The sequence below is a fragment of the Cottoperca gobio genome, chromosome 15, assembly GCF_900634415.1.
Source record: "Cottoperca gobio chromosome 15, fCotGob3.1, whole genome shotgun sequence".
Classification (NCBI taxonomy): domain Eukaryota; kingdom Metazoa; phylum Chordata; class Actinopteri; order Perciformes; family Bovichtidae; genus Cottoperca; species Cottoperca gobio.
Window position 1 is genome coordinate 16,953,530 of NC_041369.1, and position 18,732 is coordinate 16,972,261.

At 40.8% G+C, this 18,732-nt stretch overlaps 1 protein-coding gene across 1 annotated transcript; it reads left to right on the forward strand.

Moving 5' to 3' along the window:
* Positions 1-496: 496 nt before the first annotated feature.
* On the forward strand, positions 497-18,732 carry nkx1.2la (NK1 transcription factor related 2-like,a). Its single transcript, XM_029450232.1, has 3 exons — positions 497-622; positions 16,153-16,370; positions 17,715-18,732. Exons 2-3 carry the CDS (start codon positions 16,154-16,156, stop codon positions 18,323-18,325), a joined length of 828 nt encoding a protein of 275 aa, XP_029306092.1. The 5' UTR covers positions 497-622; position 16,153; the 3' UTR covers positions 18,326-18,732.

Here is an 18,732-nt window from a genome sequence, read left to right on the forward strand (position 1 = left end):
ACCTGTCACTTAGTGAGTATCTTTCCAGCGGTATGTGTGTACATGCTCCATTTTTGGCATGCTTCCATAACTGTCGTCGAGAAACACTGCTACAGAATCTAGTTCTACCACTGTCTGGCTGTCTGACTGTCTGGCTGTCAGTGTTCTCCACCACAAAGGCTGTCATTATCACAATTTACTTATTGACAATGATCTTCTATCTGCATAAAGAGTTGGATTGACGCCAACCAAAACACAAAACAACTCCGATAGAATACAGATTTTAAAACATCCCTCTGAAGAGAGACTTTTGAATCTTCTTAGTTTGTGTGCATATTGTTGAGTGATGACATGCATTCAAATATATTATGGCATGCAAATGTAGAAACATCTTCTGTGAGGATGATGGTGGCCCGAGAGGAAAAACAAAAACAGTCATGTTTTCACTTCTTTTTTCTCTACTTCATGTGGTTGCGTGTGCAGTCTAATTGGCAGAGTGGTCTGGGACCCTGTGGCTGCTTGCCTGGAAGACCGGCACAACAATACAGGAAGCCAGCACTTATCTGCAAGGCATGGGGAGGAGGACACAGCAGACGGATCAAGAACTGTGCAAGATTTCTAATAAAAATGTACTCAAATGAAGGTAATCTTTGTTCAATTATAAATCTAAAAGAATTAAAACTGTCTTTGTGCAGGAGAGGACAGCTTGTGGGAAACTGAGAGCGAAGCAGCGGTGCGTAAGGTCCCGAGGATGTTTGATGTTTAAACTGCCAATTACTGATTTGTTTCTTTTCCTGGTGATGACATGCAGAGAGAAAACAGCTGATCTGATGGGACAATGTGAAGTTGAAATACCTAAAAATAGAAGTTGACTGTATTCACGTACAATTACCCTTTTGTCCCGCAAAGAAAAGTGTGAATTTACACTTTGTGCATCAGCATAGTGTCGTGAGCATTTGCTTAGACACGCTCTGGGGAAAGAATCTATAAAAGGATGAAATGGACTGAATGCTGGCATGTAACTCGGGCAGCATGTTAATCCACTTTACATGTTAGAGACATGGTTTTATAAGATTGTTCACAACCAGGCCTGCTGTTTATGTGCGTGAGATGAATGCTGACCCGTGGTTTTTACATTTTGCAATGAAGTGAACGACACTGTCTCACGCTGGCCAACTTATTTAACTCTCCCTCGTCGGAAAAGCTTGATAAACCAGAACTCCGTGCGAGCTCCTCTGAGATAAAGAAACCTGTTAAATGGCTTTTTATATTGCAACTTTCTGCAGATGAATCAGCCGACAGACAGATTCTGATGATGTCAGAATGAATAATGAAATGTAGAGATGTTAATGGGAAAAACAGTTTTCCCATAAAGCCATGAGGAAGATCCACATGAAATATTGTGTAACATTCTCCACTCAACAGATTGGCCTTTCAGCAATTCTGCAGAAAGTTTGTTGATATTTGAACACCCAAACAAATACCCTCTTCCAGATTAACTGTTCCTTTCTCTTTGTACATCCAAGGCTTTACGCCTTTCCTCTGCACGAGCACCAACGCTCCTTGTTGCTGATTGACTGGAATAGTGTTGTGTTTGTTTGTTTCTAATGTAGAGAGCCAGGGCTGTGTATGAACACCAGCGAGCACACACAATGGACAGCTAACTATTTGAGATATTTGTTGACTTTGACAAAGAGTGTATTGGATTAGAATCGCTGACTGCACCTTTTAAGGGGCCTTCCTCTCCCCCAAAGAACAATTTAATGGGGGAATCGAAAAAAGAGAGAGGTCCCAGGACGGCTGATGGTCCACCACAGAGGAGCCTGAGTGAAAAGAGAGGAGAAGGAGGAGAAACTAGGGAGAAAGAGAAAAGGACTGTCAGCAGGGCCCACATGCTCCTTCAGTGCCTCTCTGTCTGTTTACATCATATACACAAATGAGGCCTACTGCAACAAAAAGACCCCAAACTGAACTGTTTCCCCTCAAAATTCCCATTTGGACAACGGCTTTAATTCAGAATGTCACAGATTGATGTCAGTCCATCCAAATCCCCCCTGAGCATCATGTGACCTAATACGGAGATGGAACGACAGATTTCTCTACTTTAAACTCCCTTTTAATCCCCCAAGATTTGCTTTCACTGAGTAAAGTGGTTACACCATTAACTTGAGTGTGTAATTGTACTTATGCGAGCTAATAGAGAGAGAATAAAACTGAACGAGCAGTTCGCTTTTAAATTCCTGATTTTAGTAAAATAATCTCAGCTAATCAGCCGGTCTGTTCCTGCAGGGGTTGTATACACACTGGAGGTAAATGAGAGAGCAGAGCCGTGTTGGAAAACACAGCAGGGCATAAACAGGTTTGGGTAAGGCAGCACATAACTATTTATGCAGTGAAGCAGAGCTTTTGCATCTGGCTTTGAACAAATAAACAACACATTACAAATTGCGTTAAAGTGCAATGTTAATGAACATAGAAACGCGATATATTTACAGCTGAGGGTATTACATCCCTGTCCTGAAATGCCATTCTGTTGCACTGTGCTCCAGTAAAAAACAATCTACATGCCTATCTGGCAGAAGGACAGGAAATGTGAGAAGCCATAACCAAACCAATAAGCCCAGCAATGATTATTCAAAACCCTGGCAGAGAGGCAGCTGTCAGGGAAGTCAAACACTCCCCACAGCTTTGAACCTGAACAGAGCCTTCAGGGGAGTAGACAGATGAAGCTCGGTGGAGAGCTACACTCTGTGTGTGTGTGTGTGTGTGTGTGTGTGTGTGTGTGTGTGTGTGTGTGTGTGTGTGTGTGTGTGTGTGTGTGTGTGTGTGTGTGTGTGTGTGTGTGTGTGTGTGTGTGTGTGTGTGAACAGATCTTAGACGGCAATATACGACTGACCTTCCTCCATCCACCAGCTGAAATGACCCAGATGATGTTTAACAAAAACAGGTGACGGAGAGTATACAGTATGTGTGCGAATGTTTATATCTCTTGATAACCCCTTCCTGACCTTTTCTATCGGGGGCTCATCTTCTAATAGTCTGTGTCAGGGTCACTAATCATTTCACAGTCCGTTGCACAACACCTTTCACCGGCTCCAAGGAACAAACTGTGCTGCCAATAACAATCATATTTAATAAAGGCATCCAACAGCATCCCTTTGCCACTCACACTCACCAGTATACAAGTCACAACATGTTTTTAGCAACATTTGAGCTTGGAGAGATTATGACACTGAGCATGTAAAGGCTAAATCCAGTGACCAACATATTAAAACCCATCATAGAAGTCATGTAATTTGTGGGAAAACACTCCAGCGGGCAAAACTCAGGAGCATCTCATTACAGTGGAGTGCCAGCAGATGGCAGCATTTTTCTATTATAGGTGCAGAGGTGATGAGTTCAATGTTCAGTCCAGAAGTCTCATTTGAATACTCCCTTACCCCACAAACTGCACGTGCAGATTTGATTTAGCCTATGTTACACAGTGACTCAGTAGTTTCTGTGTGAGTGAGAGTCTTCTTAAAATAAAAGCTTATTATGTGGCATTTTTTTGTGTGTCCATTTACTGCACTGGATGTCACAAGCATGAACATAAAATATAATTAACATTATACATGTTTGCAGTTAATTCATTCTGTTATTTATTCATCACAAACTATGTGCAGACCTCCAGATAAACTCCTCTCATGAATGTTCATGGTGAGATATCTGAGGGCACTGCTCCCTCTTGTGACAAAGAAAATATCACAGATAGTAGATCACTCCACTGTGTTATAATGTGACAAAGATGATGTAAAAGAAATACAATAAAAAATAATGGGATAAAGAAATAGGAATTGTAAGTGTGGTTTGGGTCTGAAATTTCTGTAGAAGTAACAAATTACATCCTATTATTGTTTTTATCTCAAAGTCCTGCTAATCTGCATTTGGCTACATTATTATAGCATTATTGTACTTTGGCATAGATAAAAAATAAAATAAAAGGTTACATCTACCTTAATTAATCACTGATGCACCACCCAGCGAGCATGTAAAGTGACCTAAATCAAACGCACCCACGACGTTGAGTGACAGGTACGATGTGCATGCTGGATCTGGCTAAACTTTCTAAATGCTACTATGCTATCGGTGGATCCTTCAGGTAACTGACAATAACCTCAGAGAGGAGACAGACAGGCTCAGTGCACTGGTTATAGTTTGCACTGAGAAGAACCTGCATCACATTGAGCAGGACTCTGCGGTGTTCAAGACTCGCAGAAGGCCGTCCGGACAGGTGAGGAGGCCTGCAGTAACATCCTCCCTGTGAGGGTTGTAACTCCAGAGGAGAAACACTGTGTGTGTGCATGTGTGTGTCCTACAAGCTGTACAATGCAGCACACAACTAATGTGTGTTTGTGGCTGCAGCAGGAGTGAAGTGTACATTGTTTATATATCTGTCTGCTTTGTTGGAGTTTATTATACTGTTGATTCTATAAGAAGTGTTACTTATTACATTTTAGTTAAATGTTTTTTTGCACCCACGACGGTTGTAATTTATTGTCAGCCATTTTTATTTAATTGTCGGAATTGTTTCTCTTTTCTGGTTAATTCTGAGGTTACACTTATTAAAGCAGTTGTATTATTGATAATCACTCGTGTGCACAGGCTGTAAAGTGCATCTACAGAAATGATTGTTTCTTTACTTTAATAACTATCATATATCATCATCATATAGGCTGCAACAACCCTCCCTTTCCCTTTAAAATAAATACATATATAACACTAATGTTTACTCAGAGTACATTTCAACTGACCGACTCTTTTTCTTTTATCTGATGAAGTAGTTTCTCTTTTATTTGAGTAAAACATCTTTTACAGTAAAATCTTTTTACGTAATATGACGCTCAACAATACTGCCACAAAGACGGTTTTGTTTTCTGGTTTTTAAATAAATATCTGGAAGATGACTTCCTGCCCAATTTGTTGAATACAATAAATGTCAATGCTGTGAGAATAACTGACTGAATTCAAAGTTCATCACCTCATCACCAGTGCTCCGAAGTTAAGACGAGTGTAACGAAGGTCCAAGGCAAATAATGCTAATAAAAAAAAACATAGACACCGTTTCTATATGTTTAAAATGGAGCTGAATTAACAACCAACGCGTAGCAGCACAAACAGCCACCTCCATTGTACTGAGGTGGATGCAGAAATCTCAGTGATAGACCAAAACTATCTGCATGTGTATGTCTATCTATCTATCTATCTATCTATCTATCTATCTATCTATCTATCTATCTATCTATCTATATCTATATCTATATCTATATCTATATATCTATATATATATATATATATATATATATATATATATATATATATATATATAGATATAGATAGATAGATAGATAGATAGACATCTATATATATACCATTAGAGTCAAAGGAGACTTTTTATTTTTTTGTGTAATGTGGATGAGTAAAGTATCTAGAGTGAATTGTCCTTTGTAGTCCTCATGCATATATATAACCTAAATGTTTTAAATCTATGCTGCGTTGGTTTTAATGGGGTTAGAATAAAAATCAACATTACACCACACCATATGTGCTGAAAAGTATGATTCAGCATTCTGTAATGTTGCGTTAACGGAGACAAACTGGACCAAGCAGCGATTCACTTTGGGCTGTTTTTTCTATACAAACCAAAATTTAAATAATTCCCCCTTGACATGCAGGAAACTACTAGTGGAAACAGTTTACAGCCAATTTAGCCGCACCAACCCGGCCTTTTTAATAAAGGGCATGGCCTATAATTGATGAATAACTTAATAGTCTTAATAATGGAGTGGGGATTTGAGGAAAATGGAGCGAACCCCCCAGAGAGTGCTCTGTGTCCCGGAGGTCTTATCAGTTGCTCTCCTTGTCCCTTATACGGCCCTATTTGCTGCTGACTGTCATCCTGCCAGATAGATAGAGGTCTAATAGAGAGGCCTGTGCTCTGTTAAGTGATTGAGCTGTAAATACAGATTGACCTGAACTAAGACTCTCATCATCTGTAAACTCATTCAACACTCAGCGTCCTCTCTCTCCCTTGATGTCTGGGAGTGTCTGAATCATTTCCATCACTGAGCGCGCGGGGGGGGGGGGGGGGGGGGAGGGGGGATCTCTGATCATGAGACAGAGAGTGAGCCCCACAGCTCATAGTGTATATAGATGTGTGTGTGTGTGTGTGTGTATGTGTGTGTGTGTGTGTGAGTGTGTGAGTGAGGGTGCTGGAGCGTCAAACTACAGCCCCGAGATGATCTTTCCTTCAGCCCCACAGAGAGCGTAGATTGTCCCAGAGAGAATTTATGGAAATAGACATAAAACGTGAAGACTTCAGTAATGGGATATGTCGATAAAACCCACAGCGGCACAATCTACGGCAGTTTACTGAGGAGATGAGTGGCCCGGCTGTTAGACAACTCAAATCTAATTTTCTCAATAAAGCCCTGTAAGTCAACAACCCTAAAGCTTCCATAAATCATAATACAGGACAGATTCATCAAGACCATATTTATTGTTATAGCAGAGGGCCACTGCAGCATATCACTGTGTGCTCTAATGGCAAAATTAACCGTTTCCCTTGTGTAATGTGTACCATCTCATACAGAGCTCTGCAAATATCGAAGACAGGTTTCATACAATTTGATCACAGTTGAGTCTAACTCAATTGAATTATGAAAAATTGAAAATATTAAGTCTCAATGAAGGCATGTGTAGTTTTTCATTGTTATTTTTTTTACAGGAAAATAGAGATGGGCACTGGTGTGGGTGGATTTCAATTTTTAGGGATACATTTTCAGACAATTAAGAATCATAATTATATAATACTATTATAATATCAACTTTCCTCCTTCCTCAGAGGTTGTGCATTTAGTGAGTTTAATGTGGGAAAAATTACGCAAAATGTGATATATGAGTTATACACAGTGAAATCAGAAGCATTTTGGCAGTTACTTTTTCTTGGTGTTTTTTCCCCCTATTCTGTACTGCAAGTGTGAAATCAATACGGTTAAGTGATGGCAGTTCGTTTTAATTTCAGGGATGTCTAGTCATATGTTATTAAGAGCAGTTAATGACCCATAGTGTCCCCTGCAGATGATCCCCATTCAACTTGCCAGAATTATTGGTGATTTTACGAGAGGTCATTTTGAGTATTTAATGAAGAATTCTTAATGTGTATTGACTTCTGAAAATCTGCAAACTCTTCAACCTTTTTTGCTAGCTAGACAAAAATGTATTACCTCAGCATTTCTGGATGTAATGTTATGTTAGCCTACATATATAAAGTTGCAGATGTGAATCGTCACTACTGCCAGAAAAACAAAAAATGGGTCCCACAGAATTTGGTGTCACTTTTTTTATTTACCTGAAAGACACCAAAAAAAAAAAAAAAGCCACTTTTTCTTTCTCTGCACCAGAGTTGGTCCTTTCACTGCTGGATGCTCCACATGGGCAGTGATGCCTGCAGAGCCAGACAGCCAGGACGGACGCCCTTATGAACGCCAGCGACTCCTCCCCCCGAGGGAAGGAGAGGACCCACACCGTTTTACTAGCACAGAAGGGCAATAAGTGCTAAAGGAAAACAATTATACCCCAATCATTTCCGATTCTTTGGCAGTCTTGGACCAAAACAGTCTTGAGAATGAAGGTTACAGAGCAGTAGAGGGCAACTTTGAACACTGACCAATCCGCTCAAGAGGCTTTATGCTTAATAACTCAACTTTAAAAACAGAAATATCAAGCACTTATGAAGAAAGGGATGCTGTAATATAGTCACTTAGATGGGGAACAAAAATGGCTGAAAATGATGAAAAATGGTTGCTTTTAGATATATCTATGATTTATTATGTTTGGGAGACTATTCCCTTCTTAACGTAACATAATGTAATCAGTATTTTTGAGATTTAATGCCCAATACAGTTTCAGAGAGCTATTTACTTACTCCCCGCTGCTGTAAATATAGAGAGCTGCATTTGTGACTTTATGAATGATTCAAAATAGCAAGTCAACAGCTTTGCTAACGCAGCCAAACATTAACAGAAGAAATTGGAAGCCATCTAATATTACTAACCCAGTTCATTATTAAAATACCCAGCCCCACGCCAGGCCTGAAAACCTCCTCCTCCCGGCGGTTCAGAGCTCCTGTGCTAGAGGTGTAAATAAACACCAAAACTCCCCCGGTGCTCCTAGCTTCCAGTGCTGGCATCACGGCTAACTGAGCTGACACCATCTGCTGTTATCAGCAGTTAGGGTTACTTTAGCTACACGTGAAGCTCTCTGTCCATCAGTAAACTCTGGAAGTCACTGAGAGTCGAGGCAGAGGAGGACATCACAGGGAAAACCAGAAAACATTTTCTCCACTAAATATGATCCAGTTTCACCAAAGTCAACTTAGTGCCGTAAAGCCTTACACACTAGTCCCAAGAGATCGTACAACACGCTCCCCAAAGTTACACAGAGCAAGAACAGCCATTCGGGGCGCAGAGTGAGGCTGACAGAGACACCCGTCTCCCTATTACAAGTCAGTGTAGCATCACATGTCAAGCTGTTATTTTAAGGTTGTTACATAATGTTGCTTTAAGTTGTTGTTGGCAGGTTTGGGGTATCATTGTTAAACTTGCCTGCTTAAAGTGTAAGTTAGTTCTCCTAAATTACCACCCAAATAACAATATCTACAAATACAGATTCAAATATTGTGTTTTGAACTGACCCTTTAAACATTTTTAGGAGAGTTTTAGGAGGTTAATTGGAATCCGCTTCACTGTTATCAACATGTGCCAGTGTATTTATAATAATATATAGATGTAGATAATCTTTTTAAGGTACATAAGGTTTATGAAGAGGATGTTGGACCTCAGTCTCTGCGTCCTCTGTTCAAAGCAGAAACTATATTCCTATTTATTGCGTTGAGCTGTCACCTTAACATATTTAGGTCTTTATTTGAGTCATTGGTCGTGCTCGGTGTCAGAAGTGGAGCTGCTCTAGGGAAGCTTGATTGGATTGACAGTAATCCTCCTCCCATGGAGGTCACCGTTTAGTTATAGGAGGCAAAGGTTCCCTCCGCTGTTTTCAGCCCAACTTCCATTAGCAATCTGTTAGCCGCAGTCCATTGAGAGGGAGGACTGGAGCACAAGCTCCTGGGAGCACACAAACATACAAAGACACACACACATGCTCACGGCATAGACCTTGTTTGATGAAAAAGAACAATTAAGGGAGAAATGAGGGAGAATCATCAGGGGAAATGGCTGATGAAGACTTTATTGATTAGAGCAGCTCCACTGATCCAGCTCTCACTGTAGCAATTACTGCCTGCCGCTAGTGGGGCCCTCATGGTGCAGGGCCCCATTTGAAGACCAGGGCGTGAAAGACGGGAAGAGAGGAAGCATTTTGGGACTGACCGATTGACCGAAAGCAACAACAAAGCCTTTCATTTTAGGTTGAACTGAAACTGAAGAATGTCACTCGTTTTTCTATAAAATTAATTTGAAAACAAAGCATGATTAAAGGATTTGTAGATGGAATATTCTGCTATTTAAATCCTTTTCTTTCTAATCAAAACGTAGGGCAAGATACATAATAGAGACTAAATGGTGATGAATGCACCCTTGGCCTCACGGGAAATAAGTTTCTGGTTGATTCCTGGGTGATGGAGGATACTATCCTCAGAACAGTTTACTTTGTAGGACCTGCTCCTCATTATCATAAATGATTCCCTGTCTCCTTTTGTTTCATCACATTTACCAAAACCCTTGACTTGCATATCATTTATACATGCATCAGAGCAGATTGGGATCTGCCGAGTGATGCACCGTCTTCCTATTTGTGTCTCTCTCTTACAAACATGCAAACTAACACCAATGATTAATTCAAATCTCTCGTGAATAAAGCAATAAAGTCTTATGGGGGCACATCTGAGTCTACATGCCTACCTTCAGCGTCTGATCATTTCCATTCATGTGTTTGCTCAGCTAAGACAGCTTTGTATTTGTATTTAAATCAGACTTGTTGTCTCTTCCTAGAGCAAAGACGCTCTGAGGCAGTATGTTGACTTATCAATGAAGTTGTTTAGATTGCAGACACTCGAATGCATGGGTGGCTTGAAACGGCGTCCTCTCTGAGCACGGTATGTATAAGGTTGCACGACCAACAAGACGAGACATATTCTGAATCTCTTTATGAGAGGGAATAGGTTGCATCTTATTGCGTCGTTGTATTATATTGTCATCCTGCGCCGAAGAGCAAGTGAATGTGCTGGATTAGAATATAGATCTTCATCCCTGTCGCCGAGATACCAAGTTCAAAGGTCAGATGAGGTGACCTTGGGAGAACAGTCGTCTAATTAAAGGTGAAGGGCCAAGATTTAATCAGAAATGTGACCTGGTGCTCTGCGAACAGAAAAACATTAAACTGACCCAAACGCACGTGAAGATAAGATGATGATGATTTTATTGTTAAATGGAAATACAATAGAAGTGAACTAAAACGGTGAACTTAAAAATAATCAGATTTAAAGAAAGAATATGTCCAGTAGTTTGGATTTCTCTATATTTCTGAAGATCTATGACTCTCTTTGCTCTCCAATATAATGAAGAATGGGTTGTTTGGCCTCTATATGAGCTTTACTTATTTTCATCAAAAGGGAAAACCATACATGTGGCATTTTGTTATATTTTATATATATATATATATATATATATATATATATATATATATATATTGCGACTATGTAAAAACACCTACTTTTAAATAGTTATCATCAGAAAAATGCCTTCTTTGCTGAATTATAAACACATAACCTAATGTCTGTTAAAAATAAAAAATAAAAATACCAAACTCATGCTGATAATTGACCAAACATGAAAAAAAAAAAGAAAAGAAAAATGTTGCTCAGTAGTAAAAGGAGCACCTGCGTCGGGCTTTAATGCCGTCATTTCATACTGGGGATGGATAAAAAGAAACCAGTCCTCCCAGTAACATCCACCATTACACAGCCACCGTGCTCTCATTCTGCAGCTCACTAACTACAGCCTCACAGTTTCCCAACCTAGTGGAGCGTTTGGCAAGGGCACAGAAACAAAAAAGAGATAATGGTCAATGGAGAAATATAAAGGGACAAACACAATCTGTTTCTGCACTAGATGGAGATGAATGGGGCATAATCCATTGCCTTCCATCACACCTACCCAGCCTGCACCGTGGCTGCTCCCCGCTTAACCGCAATGATGATTAATCCTACACCCACTATTTATATTTCGTAATTGTAATTAGCACGAATTATCAATTACGGTTAGTGCCTAATTGCCCTTCATAAAGACAGCTCCCCAGGTTTAAACGGGTCCATTTAAATAATGTAACTAATAGCTCTTGCCTTTGCATTGCAGATATATCTTCATTGTTCCACGCGTGAACCGTGATGGTTGCTCGTAATTTAACAGGGCAATCGAGAGAAGGAGTGCAGGTGGCACTATGGGACTAATTATTGTTAATGAATTATGATGTGACCTTCTCAGAACAATGGCTAATCAATGCTCACGTTGAGTGACAGTGTGCTCCGTGCAGATGCCAGGGACCACAGAGCCATTACTAGCAGGCCTCAGCCCTGTGGAAAACAGGCAGCTGCAGCTCTTTCTGTTTTCTCTTGGTCCCTCACAATACCTACACTCTTCTTTACAGTCGCCTCCCTGTGGCTGCCGTTGCATTTTTTGTGTGTGTGTGGAGGACAGGCCGGCCAAAATATCTGTGTCAATTCACAGACGGAACAATTTGAAGGTCTAGCCAGGGCATCAGACAAAGATAGCTTAGCTTTGTGCACAGTCCTTCCTTGGGAATTCAAAAATGTTGCTGTGTCACCTGGTTTTCATGAAGAGTAATGCTTACTATTAGTATTTACACATCACGTCAGTGCTTATCTGCTGTTGTACAATTAAAAGTGAGCCCGAGCTTAAGGAATGGAGATGAGATCAAATGCTCTGATCCTTTGGTCCATCACCCACAGCTATCTCACAACTGCATGATTTTCATTGATTTCCTGAGTCCATGTATATCTGCAAAAGCCATGTGAATGCCTGAGGTAACTAAATATGCATTGTTTGTATCATTAATGAGGTATGATTCAGTCCAAATCACTGTTTTCCTGCACAACAATGACAGGGAAACAGAAAATGACTACACATTTGTCCTCTGATTCTCCTTTTTATGATTTCAGTTGCATTAACACAAGACTATTTTAAGTAGTGATGTGCCGATCCAATATTGGTGTCGGTCCCATACTGGCCAGAACCACTGGTTGGGATATCGCAGATATATATATTTTATTTTATTTAATGCGATCCAATAACCTAAACTGACAGCAGTCATTGCGGTATATTGAGTGTTGAGTTATATCCAGCATTTTACACTGGAATTATAATCAGATTTAAACTTTTGCACAAAGTTTCACTTTAAATTTTATTTTGAATGTTTTGAATGGTGCTGACTCATCACAAATGTTGCTTAAAGTTCTGTGTGGAAAAGAATCAGCAGTATTACATAACAGAGTCGTGTTGTACTTCTACCTGTTTCAGGGGAGTATTTGTTTTACAGTTTGAGGATGATGTTTTTTAGATGCCAAGGTAATCAAAGTGCATCCATACAAATGATTGTTAATTATTATTATTAACAGTTGAGTTGTTTAAGAGAGAGAAAAAGATGGGGAAACTATTTTTAGGTTTTTAAGGGGCACAATTGTGGTTTTCTTAGCAGAAAAAAAAAGTTGTCTGGTCAGTATGCGTTTGAAAGTTTGCACACTTTGCCGACATGACCACACTTTGTTAGTTGACAACGTCAAGCGTTTGAACTGACCTTTACCTTGTTGTGACAGGGGCGCAGTATGACTGACAGTGTCCCTCAGCATAATTTACCCCCACCCCACATCGCCCTCCATCTCCTCTGTGATGCAGTTGACCCCTTTACAAATCACCCCCAACTTTACACATCTGCTGCCTGTCAGCATCTGCCAGGCGCACTCACCCATCCCGCCCATAATGAAAAACTCTCATTACTCGCCTCCACCAAACAGGTATACAGGCCGTTAGGACAATTACTGGGCAATGCCACTGACCTTGTTGTTGGAGAGAGTCAAACAAACACAGAGGTCTCACTGAATGGAAGCCGTAGGCATGCAGTGCAGACAGAAGACTTGGCTAAATTAGGGAAGCTTCATGCCCGTTAAGGAAGATTGTGCAGTACTGATCTACAGTGGCACACGTCAAAGCCAACTACCTCTGAGTGCAGATAAAGTAGAGAACATAAGGAGTAGCTCAAAGGTAGTGTTGCATGTTAGACAAAGAAACATTCCAAATAAGGCCATGGGGTCATGAGCTTGGTTTCATGCAGCACAGCATGAAAATAAACATGCAAAGTCTAAAGCTGTGCATGGTTTGTAATGCATGGTTTTGTCATTTCGTGGTTTTTCTTACCAGATTATAAATAGTAAGCCAACGCAGATGCTGTAAAAAGGATGATGTGGAGTTGGTAGATAATAATTCAAAAATAAATAACAAGAAGGTCTCTGCAGATTCTCGAATGAATGGAGACGGACAGGAAGGCAGAACATCCATCTAAGTTGGTACGCTTTGAAATTGACTGAGTGAACAATTATGTGCCAAAACATTCAAAACCAATAGCATTCTCTTCAGTGATGCTACTGTATCTTAGAAACCGCAACAACTACAATGTTTAGGAATCTTGCACGTAGGATCTAACAGCCTCATCCTAATGATTCACCGGACACTGACCCTTTGTTTGAGTCCCACTTTACAGGTGTGTCGGGGGGGAAATGGAGAACTTTAGAGAAAACAATAGCCACTACAGTCTGTGAGTAGAACCTCATCCTAGACAAATTATCTGACGTTTAGCAGACTGGGGGCAACCTCCCTGTGAAGTGATGACTTTATTGACCCTTGAGGGGGGTCTTGGATGGAAGTGTGTCTCTTTGGCTCCCCGCGGTGGAACTCTCCTCCTCCTCTGAAGTCTCGCTCTGCCCTGTACAGACTCGGAGCTGAGCCAGCTGCTGTTCCCGCTCTCTGAAGTCGACCTGAGGGCCTCTTTGTCCCCGGGGCTCTTCCCTTTGTCCCGCTGATTCACACAAACAGATGTCCAGCCACTGGGCTTTCTCGTAGGAAGTTGTAAACCTCCAGTGTGCACTGGGCTCCATTCATATGGAGGGACTACAGTAATGGCCGTGCAAGTGCCATACACATGCAAATGCTGACATGCAGACACCCTGTAGGGGCGGCTTTAACAAATGTTTGACTATGTAACTACTGCAGACCGTGCCGGTGCACCAGACTATGACTGGCTAGCAATGAAACCTCCATGCAGCAGAGTAATCACCCTGAACTGTATAAGTAACACAGGAAATTGTGTAGGGAGGAATTTGAGAGAGTGTGTAAACATGTTCGGATACCCCATGTCACTAACACCAGACACAACTACAGACAGAGAAATGGCATCTGTCTCATCCACACACAATGTAAGACCTCACAGGCTTCGACAGTAAAATATGTTAAAATGTCGAAAGAGTTACACTAAGCGGCCTACAAAAGTATTTTTACTACCAATTTTCAAAATTCAAATCCTACATAAACACACATTACTATTATGAAATTATGAGAAAAGCATTCACTGGAAACGCAAGTAGGTTGTTAAAGCACTGAGTAGTTAAAGGAAGCTCCTGTGCTCTTGCAGTTACTGGTTTGGCCTTCCAGTTTCCTAAATGCCTGTCTGTAGCCATCAGGTTTTATCTGTATTGGACACCTGCTGAGAATATTGATCTTGGGCTGGTTTCACTATTTTAGCCATCACCAGGCATCACGCTTTAAACAACCTTATGCCACTTTATATTGACTACTAATACTAAGACTATGGAGCCGACTGATTGTGAATATAAATCTATCACCTTAGGTGAAAAAACAATTAACCGTATTCATTGTATACCTACACTTTAGCTTTGAATGCTTAGAAGCTTTAAAGCATCTGACTCATCATGGATCTTTTTAGTCTGTCCAAAACACACATCCTTATTTAGTTTTATTTAATTATAACAAGTTACTTTGGCATAGATTGCCATTAATGCTATTAAATGAGGCGTAAACCATTTTCTGTTTTCTGTAATTAAAATGTATGAAAGTTGTAATGGAGTGAAATCGATGCTGAAAATAGAGATATATACTGGGAATATTGTCATCACTGTTTCCTGAAAAAACAACAAAAGAAAAGATATAGAATAATTATAATTAAGCAACCATTATAAATAATATAGGAGGTTATAATCACATTCATATTTAATTTGAGGCAATTTAAGCTGTTACAGCCTTTTAAGTGTCTACGAAACACAATGTCTTCATAATGCCAGGAAATAATCATCTGTATGAGTCCTCCTGAATATTAAACCTAATTATCAGCTGAATACATTATAAGTAAATATCAAGATGACTTTCTTTTCAGTCATTGCACATCCACTAATCTGTGCTTAATGATACAGATGCCTCCAATATTGACAAATTGGAGAGAGCGACATTTCAATGTTTTACATTTTGATATTTAACGTTATTATTTGTACTGATAGGAGTCGTGGCTCTCTGAGTTTATTAGCTGAAACTGTTTGGTTTCGATTAAGAGAATGTGTTTCTGTAGCTCAAGGGACACGAAAATCTCCTTCCTGACAGTAACGCCTCTAAAAGAGTTTGGGGAGACGGGGCGATATCTGATATAGATCAAGTGCCATCTGTTCTCAATTTACTTTCAGGTCGTGGATTATTGAATTTAATGATATGGGTGATTATCGACGAATGCTTTGAGCCCATTAGGTGGTCGTGTGAAACACTAATAGTGTTTGTGTCACGTGTCTGCTTGAGAGACTGGGGGGGGGGGGGGGACACAGACGCTTTAAAGACCGCGCTCCGGTCATCTCATTCACCCTGCAAAACTGACAGACTGAACCAGAGGAGCGAAATCCGCACACCGAGGGATCATCACCAATAATCCGGTTTGATGAAGCTTGAAGACGAGAAGTACAGTAAACTATGAGAAGTTCCTCGCCACACGCGTAATTACGCACCTCGGTCCTTTTCCATCTTTTGAAGGTGTTTTTTTCTTTCTATAAAGGATGCTGGACCCCAAGGACTGTGGAGTGACAATGACGTCCAGTCATAAGATTTCTTTTTCTATAATTGATATATTGGATCCGAACAAATTCAACAGCAAAAGGGGAAACGAACTTTCTATCGGCAAGGAGAAGTTCCCTGTGTCACATGAAGAGGGAACAAGTTTGGAGTCGGACAGCACTGCATGCGAAGACTTCAGAGTTGAGCAGACGAAAGCAGGTAGATAAAACAGCCAGTTTTAGAAAATGATTCCTATATACCAAACGTTTACGTGTAGTATTTATATATATTTAAATGAATTGCATATGCCAACTATTTCAAAAACATCCAGACTTATCAACGAATCGCATCCACACACTATCATATCTAAACACTGTAAAAATGAGAGTGCACGAATAAAACGAATCGTTCTTATGAAATCCTACAATAAAACTTTTTTTTTTTGCTCTCGGTCTAGACTGAACACCAGCAAGTGAGACGCTATTTTCTATCCGATTTATTGCCATCTCTGTATGACCTTCCCTTAATTTCCAAGGCTGCGTTTCCTTTGAAAGAAGCCACAAAGGCTTGCTCCCAGAGCCCCAGCGTGTGATTGGCACTGGGACAGGCAGGCTAGATAATTGTTTAAATCGTCCCATTGAGGATGCCTCTGCGCGCTTTGATCGATATCCCATTACTGCATCCTGCATATCTCTCTCCAGCACCTTGCAGGTACAAACTTCACACCCCATCCATGTCTGATCCTAAATATCGTTCGATTAAAACTTCCCTTTAAATAGATGACATTTATCGATCCACCCGCAAATATGAAACTCCATTAGCACGTCACGGCTGAGGTGGCGGAGCTGGATTTAGACGGGATTTCTTTCCGCAACATGACATTTGAGGCACTGTGTGGTTTATAAATTATTTAAGGATTAGAGACCAAGTCTCCTCTGATTCTATGCTCCGTTCTGCAACAGCGACCTCAGGATCCAAATCAAACGCTTTACAGATGTAAACTTCAGGTCTTCTGTGTTTGGTATTTAAACTGCGGTTCAAACGGGACAAAGAGAAACATCTTTGCACAATGAAGATACCTTTTTTTAAGTAGGTGGAAAGCATCGGCTCAGTTTTCAGGAGCTGTCCTTTCAGCACTGTGGCCGATTTATAATTTTATACTTTTAGTCTTATAACTGAAAAACGCAGACTCGTTAAAAAAGTGAATTATCTTTATTTTGAATTCTTGAATTTATTTTTCTAGATAAATATAGTTTAATCTGGTAAATCACCTTAATAATTCAATCAAGTAATGGGTTACGTTTTTAAGAACCACCAGGGAGGCCAGGTCTACTTGTCCAATATTGTTGCAGGTGAATATGTTTCCACACTGAAAAAGATTTTGCACATTCAACACGAAGTGAAGATGGCCTTCAATTTCAACCATAATTAGAGGAAGTGCCCTAACGACTGGAAAAAAATTAATATTATATGAATCAAATCTAGCTATTCCTTACACAAGCTAAATTTGCTCCAGAGGTTTACAGGATGTGGGCTAACTGTTTTTTTGTTTTTGTTTTACAGAGGAAGAGGCAGGAGATGAACACTCTGCATCCTCCAGGCATCTTGAGGTTGTTGCTGACCCCCTTCTGCTCTCCCCACTGGCTGAAACAGAGCCTTGTCTCCCTGGGGAAGAAGAGGACGATGGGGAGTCAGCGGCCAACCAGCAGGACCCCTCACCCCACAAGCGCCGGCGCACGGACCAGGCCTGCTCAAAACCACGGCGCGCCAGAACAGCGTTCACGTACGAGCAACTGGTGGCTCTGGAAAACAAGTTCCGCACGACACGGTACCTGTCTGTGTGCGAGAGACTAAACTTGGCCCTGTCCTTGAGTCTGACTGAAACCCAGGTGAAAATCTGGTTTCAGAACCGGAGGACCAAATGGAAAAAGCAGAACCCTGGGGCAGACAGCAGCACCCTGCAGCCCGGCTCCAACTCCCTGGTCAACGCCAGTCCAAACCTGTCCACCTGTGGGGCAAGCCCCGCCAGCTTCCACCAAACTTTCACCAACTTCCCTCCTGGGAATGTGATCTTCCACACGGCCGGCGGTGTTCCTCTTTCAAATGGAGGGCTCTTGCATCCCTTCATGTCCAGTGGTTTCGTCCAGCCGACTTATTTTAACCCACATCTATGAGAGAAGCCAAGACTGACTGCAGCTGGTGATAATGTTGGGTGAATCTTTACAGTCACGATTCACAGCTGAATCTTACTGCCCAGAATCATTGTAACTGTTGCATTAATGCCATATCATGTTCTACAAACTGAGGAGAAAAGGACGCACCTGTTTGTTATGTCCCATCACCATTTTCTTCAACTGGGTTATCTTTTTTTTTAAAGAACTTGAACTTGAACGCCATAACAAAAAGCCAAATCTGTGACTGAGCCTATCAATTTTTCAAACATTCAATGTTCCTTTCTAGCTCTGTGAAAAGACTGCACCTCTCTGTGCTAATTGTCTGTCATTGTGTTTGCTGAAACACCTGCTCACGCTGTATATTTGACAGTTCGTACAGTATCATTTTCTGCATCGGTGTACTGTCT